The 7,983-nt window shown below is 36.5% G+C and overlaps 1 protein-coding gene across 1 annotated transcript in view; it reads right to left on the bottom strand.

Moving 5' to 3' along the window:
- DNAH2 (dynein axonemal heavy chain 2) overlaps nt 1-7,983 on the bottom strand; it is a 96,856-nt gene that overhangs the window by 65,479 nt on the left and 23,394 nt on the right. The window contains exon 11 of the mRNA XM_011358869.2: nt 7,506-7,720. Within this exon, the coding sequence (XP_011357171.2) occupies nt 7,506-7,720 (215 nt within the window). The remainder of the gene's footprint in view (nt 1-7,505; nt 7,721-7,983) is intronic.

The raw sequence follows: 7,983 nt of genomic DNA, 5'->3' as shown, positions 1-7,983 counted from the left end.
TGACAAGATGATCTGCCACAATTGTTATGCTTGCCTGCATCCCTGTGCTGTCAAATGCCGCAAGAAGTGTGACCGCGCCAGCAACCTACGTCCCAGGAAGAAGGTGAAATAAGGCCCCTCCACATCCTCGTTGGCCCACAGGGCAGCCTCCTGCCCAAACCCCTTGGCTCTGGAGGCTCAGTAAAGTTTCCTTTTCGTTGACTGGAGCAGCAAAAAATTAAAAATAAATTTTAAAAAAACTGCTTTCCTGGCAGCTCCCTTAAATGCGGACTCTGCAAGTTTCTTCACATCCAATCCACTAGATCTCCCTAGGTGATCTCATCCACTGCCATGGCTTCAGCTGCCTTCTGTAAGCTGATGGCTCCCAAATCCACATGGCCAACCTGAGCTCTAGACTGTACGTCTACTTGCCTACTAGATCTCTCCCCGACCCCATATTGTCTCACAGGCACCTCACACTCACTGTGTCCAGAAACTCACCAACTGCTCTGCAAATCTGTCTCAGGGAATAGCACCATCCCCTTAACCAGAACTACATGTTCTCCTTCTGCCTCACTTTTCAACATCCAACCAACTACCAACTCTTTTGGTTTTTATAGTCAAAAGCAAAGTTCCAAAGTTCTGATATCGTGAAGGCAAGAGTAGCTCAAGTATGATGATAAATGGCAACTGACATGAGGCCTAAAGTTGAGCTAAAGAGTGCATGGTGCACCTCAAAGAGTGACAGCTCCAGGGTCCCAAGTAATTCCTGCCATATGGGAAGGCGGGCCCAATGTAACTACGTTGTCTGATTTTTCAAGAGAGGCCAGAAAGTGTGTTTTTATATAAAATCTCCTGAATTTTAAGTGTTGACAACTAATTCAACTGAAAAATAATTATAAGTGAGGGGCTTCTAAACTGCTGGCAGTGTTCTTTCCTTGACCTAAGTGATAGTTACAGAGGTGTTTATTTTATACTCATTTGTTAAGTTTTAAGTTTCAGTTTAAAACTGAACATGTAAGTACTTCTCTGTGTGTATGATATGTTTTATAACAACAAAAAAATAACTTTTAAAAGAAAAAACTATTTAAACAATAAGATTACTTGTAAAAGTGGCTGGGTACAAAATTAACTTATTATAATCAAAGTTTTCCAATATAAATACTGTAATGAATCAAACATTGTCATACAGGAAAAGAGACTCATGATAATTAAAACAATAAAAATAAAATACCAAAAATTAACAAATTAATAAAATATATTTATATATTATAACATTTTAAAATGTTACATGTAATATTTACATATTATAACATTAAATATTATAACATTTCTTGCTAGTTGATTAATATATATAAAAAAATGACTTATGGATGAAAAGCAGGGCTTAAATAAATTGAAAGAAAAATACACTATTCTTGGATAGACTCAAATATAAAGATGTTCATTCTCCTTAAGTTAACCTATAAATTTAACACAATTCTTGTTTCTATAAAAATAGGAATGGGACTATTTTGGGGACTAAACAAATTAATTCTAAGGTTCTTATGAGAAATATATATTTCAAATATCCAGGAAAACGCTGAAAAAAGAGAGTAATAAGGACAATAACTAAAACAGTTTGGTTCCTGCACATGAAGAGACATACCAGAACAGAATAGAGAATTCCAAAATAGACAAAAATATACCTGAGAATTTGTTATATTCTAAAAATAGCAGTTCGGTCAATGAGATTGGGTCAAATGGCTAGCCATCTGGAGATTAAAAAAATGACAACTCAAGTTGCATCTGTACTTCTCTCCCTATATCAAAATAAATTTGAGATGGATCAAAGAACTAAACGTAAAGAATAAAATCACAAAGTACCAGAAGAAAATATGGAATATTTAAAAAACTAAAAATCTTGAATAAAAATCACTTGATTTTTAATATGTATGTGTTTTTTTTTTTTTTTTTTTTTTTTTAATGAAATTACACTTTTTAGTCATAGGCTGAAAAGCCCCACAACCTGAATATTACTGAGATATTATTTGGGAAGAATATTGAAGTAAATATTCCAGAATATTTTATCTGTCCTACAGGAAAGCACTGAATTGACAATATAGGAAATAATACCACATTTCAAGTTTTGCAAAGGATTATATTTTCACCTTTATTGGAGAAGAATCTTCCAATGGAGGAAATTACTTTCAAGTGCTCATTTATTTGCGATAAATGCTTTAAGAAATTATGGAAGAAGAAATGCTATTTTTTCAAATCTTGATGATCTCCACTAAAGTATGTTATTTTTTTTTTTTGAAACTGTCAAAAGTCCTCAAAGTGAATAAGCCTCTCTCAAATACGAATGAACAGTAGATTACCAGACATTTAAAGAAAGCTTCTAAAGTAAAAGAGAGAGGCCAAAACAAAGGAAAATTACCTTCAACCTAGAATTCCAAACTCAGCCAAATATCCAACAAGTAGAACGCAGGACATTTGTTGTCAGTCATGCCAGAACTCGAAAAATTCACCTCCCATGCACTGTTTCTCAAAAAACTACTGATGGATACACTCTACCAAAACAAGGGTGTAAACCAAGAAAGAGGAAATCAAAAGAAATAGAAAATCAAATGAGAAAAGAAGGTCAAGGAAGTCCTAGGATGACACTTGTGTAGCAGGCCTCAAAACCAGCCAGTCAGACTAAAGCAAGAGGACAGGGAGTCCCAGGAGAGAACAACGTGAAACTAATAACACACTTTACAAGTCAGATAGTGAGGAAAGATATTATTCACAGGGGTTTTATTGGTTGGTCTGGAAGAACACATACATATTAAAAATCAAGTGAACAGGGCACTAACAAAAATAGTAAGGTAATTACTAATTCCGAAAAGAGCAGACATTGTATAAGCAAAGAAGGAACTATAACAACAGTAAATTATTTGGATTGGCAGTAAACAATACTAACAGAGCCATATTAAGATAAACATTGAATACTGATTTAACCAAAAATTGTGCTATAGCTACACTGAGAGGATAGAAGGGTGTGGATATATATGGAAACATTTCTGTTAGCACAAACATGTTCTCATATGTTCTTCGAACTGGAGGCCTTGAATTTGTCTCCCTAAATATCATAGCAAGCCCACTTGGGCATGTATACTATCCAACATGGCACTAAAATATTTCTTCATTTTCTCATCCTGACAAGATTTTCAAAATAACTTTAAAGCAAACTATCAAATTTTAACTTGTCAACAGGATAAATTTGGATAATACTTTCCTGATGTTGAGCTAAAAACTCTATGAGAAACTTTTTTCACAATAATGTTCAGTCTTTGCCAAAAGTTTGTTCTGGAACACAAATTCATTTTATTGACAAACACTTTCTAAAAAGAAATCTGTCTAGGGAATTATTTTTGTAAAATATTTTATAATTTATCTGAAGACAAGTGGTCAGGCAGTAGATGTAAGAAAGTGAAGCTAGCTGAGTTTAATGTTGACAGCCCAGAATGAACTGACTGATAGAGAAGGCACTATATGATTGAGGAAAAAGAGAAAGTGGAAGCCCTAGACATGAAAAACAAACAGAAGTCAGTGTCCCCTATCCTGCTCTGGGGAAATCCTACTACACAGAGGAATTTGCGACATACACAGTGATAACACAGCCTTTTTCAGCCAGGATATAGACAACATCTGGAATATGTTTGTAGTAAGTGTAATCTGTAAAGCTGGTCTGGCCATAAAAGGTGGTAAAAGCCAATTTGGACTTCAGAGTTCAAATACTTGGGATATAAGGTAGGATAACAAAACCCCTTGTGAGATAAAATAGATGCTATTAGGACTGGAAGGCTCCCAGAACTAAGGAAAAGTGAGGTGATTCTGAGGACAATCAGGACATTTGAAAAGCATACTTATTTCAAGATCTTATCTAGACATTGAACAGAAAAGAATAAACCTGATAGTTATCTGCACCTCCCGGGAGTGTTAATATATTTTGGAAAAACTGAAATTGTCTTAAATTTCTTTACTGGTTTGATGAGCTCAGATTTTTCAAAATCCTTCCCTGTAATCAAGTTTCCCCCTCCCCAATACACTATTTACTGGACTGAGGCAGTTTTATCTTAAAACCACAAAAATGTAAAGCATCTTATGGTAGAGCTCTCTAGAAAACAACTAACTAAGGACAGGAGCACCTCTTTTCTCTGGAAGACGTGTCTAGCCATTATACGGGTTTCAGCAAAATCTAGGCCACAAATATTTGGCCCAAAGTTGCCTTGTTATGCTCTACTATAAAGTTTATGCAAACGGTATTTTAGATAACTATCTAAAGGTATTTTAGATATCTATCTACAAGAAATGTTCAAAGCAGACAGAGAAGCTTAAGCTTATCCTAAATATACGGACACTAGTTCAAACATTAGGTATCCTAACTATATGGACACTAGCTCAAACGTTAGGTAAATACATCACTGGAGGGAAAAGAACAAGGTGTAGGAAGTCCAGCTGAAATCCTCTAGTACAGAATATCTAGAAACCTTATAGAAATTTTACAACGTATAAGTCCATCAATAGTGGACTGATTAATTTACAGTACAACCAAACTATGGGATGTTATAAGCCATGAAAAATAATTGCATACTTCTGTACCTACAGAATGGAAAACCTCCCACACATATTGTTAACCTTAAAAGAAGCAAGTTGCAAAAATAACTGGTTATGTGTGCAGTGTATATTTTTGATTACATGGTAATCACGGTTATCTCTTGGGAGTGGGGCTGTGTGCTGGATTTTCACTTTTTCCTTTATATACTTCTACATCAATTTTTTTTTTTTACAGTAAGCATGCACTATTTTTATAATTTTAAAATCCTCAGTAAATATTTTAAAAATTAAAGAAAAACAACCGTATGAAATAGGGGAGAAAAGAGTGGTAAGAAACATAACAAATCATTAAGAGTGGTTATCTTTGGGGGAGGTTTTTCTTCCTTTTACTTTTCTGCATTTTGCAAATTTTCTAAAATTATCAACAATTTTATAATGGAAAGTTAAATCATTTTGAAACACTTTGAATGTACAGAAGATTGAGTATAGTATGTTACTATTTATACTAAAAAGATTATTTATGTAAACATACACTTTTATCTCTGGAATGTTAGACAAGAAACTCGTAACACTGACTCTTCAGATAGAAACCGAGTCACTGGGGGACAGTAGTAGAGGGAAATTTTTCATTCTCTACCCTGGTATAACTTTTGAATCTTATAACATGTGCACACATTACTCTTTCTAAAAGGTTACAATATTTTAAAAGTTAAAACTAATATATTGCTTTACTAAATTTGTTTTGAAAATACCACGTTCACCAAGTTTTATGAGGCAATTTTTTTGAAGGGAATATAATGTTTATTGATTGTTTATTCCTTGTGAGGACTTTTACACACATCATCTCATTTCATGACAACCTCAAAAAAAGGGTGTTTTAAGTAGTTGAGGAAACTCAGGATCAGAGAAATTCAGTGGCTTGCCTGAAGTCACAGGGCAATACAGATCTACTCCAGGGTTCAAACTCTAGGCTGTCTGGCATTGAAGTTAATGCTGTACTCACTCTCACTGGCTGATCCTGAGGATTATAAGAAAGTAGCCACCAACCAGTACTTACCTATGGCATCTTTTTACCTCTCTCTCGAATTTTGTTTTTTCTCATACTTAAAATGCAAATATTGCTTTTTCCGCCCTCTTGGAGCCTGTGGAGGCCTGATGAGAATGGGACTTCTAAAATGACAAATGTCTGGAAGGAACCAGAGTGAACACCACTCTCCTTAAAATTGAAGGTGTTTATGCTCGAGATGAGACTGAGTTTTATCTAGGCAAGAGATGTGCTTATGTGTACAAGGCAAAGAACTACACGGTGACTCCTGGTGGCAAACTGAACAAAACCAGAGTAATCTGGGGAAAGGTAACTCGTGCTCACGGAAACAGTGGCATGGCTAGTGCCAAATTCCGAAGCAATCTTTCTGCTAAGGGCAATGCTGTATCCCTTACAGATTTAAACTTATTGAAAGTAAATAAAGTAGATTTGTTCTGTTGAAAAAAAATGAAAATATTGATCATTGGCATTTAATAAAATTCTGTTATTTGAATATAGTCCTTTAGTTCATTGGAAAAGGGCAATTGGTGGACTGTGTATGCTCATATTCATATTATTACAAGCGTGTCTGGGTGTCAACCAAACACAGTGCCTTTGGAAGTACCCAGCTTAATGGGAGAATGTGTCTTGCAGATTCAACCTCGTTATGTGCTTGCAAATGTCATAGCTAGGGTATTACCGGTCTAGTCTTCTGTCTCTTCAAACTCTTATTGTTGATTTATGAGGCCAATTTTATATGACCCTGCTTGGCCTTACCTCAAAAAACCATGAACCCTATCAAAGCCAGTCTCCAACACTCCTTATTAGATAAAGATTTATCTCAAACCTCTTACCCTGGTCTTCACACTCTGCTCAACTGCTTCCTGATCCATGTGCCTCCTAACACCCTTGACCTCACTAATGCCTTCACTTCACCCCTCTGGCCTGACATTCAGCGCTACTTCTCCACCTTGATTCCTTTGCTTCCTTCCTCAACCATAACGTGTCATCTCCTCTAGTTAGGCTGCCTTCAGCCGCTCACAACAGATATACCCAGTCTCTTCTGTTCCCCAGACTTCATCTCTACACAGGCCTTCTCTGGAAAAGCCTGTTTTTGTTTGTTTGCTAAACAAATAAGGACATTCTGTGAGTGAAGGCCAATGCTAGTAGCAACAGCACAGAAGTGTGGGAAGTAACTCTTATTATAATGAGTTGATGCCTAGCTGATGACAAGACGAAGCCAACACCAAGCAAGTAGAAAGTTATTTCCTTCTGATTAGGGAAAAACTGTCACCAGAAGGCTTGTAATCTCTGTACACAGATGCCTTACATAGCTCCTTCTTTATTTTTCTCTTCTGCATCTTATATGGAAAAGAAACATGGCTCCAAGTGTTGAACTATTCACTCACGGAGTAACAGAAGGCAGGGACTTTTTCATTGTATACATTCCCTGTGCCTATCTCAGTTACTAACATATGGAAGGTACTCACTATATATTTTTTAAGAACTAATAAATAAATTAACTAAATTTTAAATAATTGTAATATGAAAATGTCATAATTATAAAGCTGCAGGAGAGGGCACGTTCTGACAGCCCCACCAAGTCTCAGGAAAGCCCAGAGTTTGGGTGATTTAGCTGAGCCACCAGGGCCATCTAGTGGTAGAACACCTACATCACCAGCTTAGTAGGTTAGTCGGGGTTTTCTTTTTTTAATCAATTTTTTTTAAGATAAACTATAAAACTAAAAGTAAGACGTGATAGTAAACGTATTATAGCATAAGGGATTATTAGAAGAATGGAGAGGAAATCAAGAGATGGGAGTTAAATAGTTGGAAGAGTTGAGGAAGAGAATGGCGTCAAAGACAAAATAAGCAGAGGGAGGAGTCAGGTAAAGAGAAGGGGTGGGGTTGGGTCTTGTACTTGTCAAAGTTGACATCCAGCATGCCCGCCTTCTCCTGGCTGATTCGTAACAATGGTGTATCCAGGCGCCGAATACAGTCCTTGTCCAGCGTTGATGTCCAGTCTTGGAAGGTTTTTCGAACCAGTTCATCAATGGCCTGAACCATCTGCTGATAGGTATGTACACTCTCCTCTCCAGTCCCAATGTGGGGCAGGAAATGAGCACTAGAAAGACACTGAGGAGGAAGAACAATGAATGAGTTGAAGCCTACTTGTCACATTCCTCTAGGTTACCATCCCCCTGAGACCACATATACACATACACCCACACACTCACACATACACACACACACATACACCAACGACACATGTAAGGCTTGCTATAAAGATTGATTTTCACTACTTAGGGGAAAGGCAGAGCCAAAAAGGTTAAGAGGAACAGACCAATGCACAATGAGAAAGGGAGTCAAAATGAAGAAAGAGAAGCACAGAGATTCAG

Source organism: Pteropus vampyrus, unplaced genomic scaffold (assembly GCF_000151845.1).
Source record: "Pteropus vampyrus isolate Shadow unplaced genomic scaffold, Pvam_2.0 Scaffold44, whole genome shotgun sequence".
NCBI lineage: Eukaryota > Metazoa > Chordata > Mammalia > Chiroptera > Pteropodidae > Pteropus > Pteropus vampyrus.
Note: the sequence above shows the minus strand (reverse complement) of the source record. Positions and strands in the feature narration are given on the sequence as shown.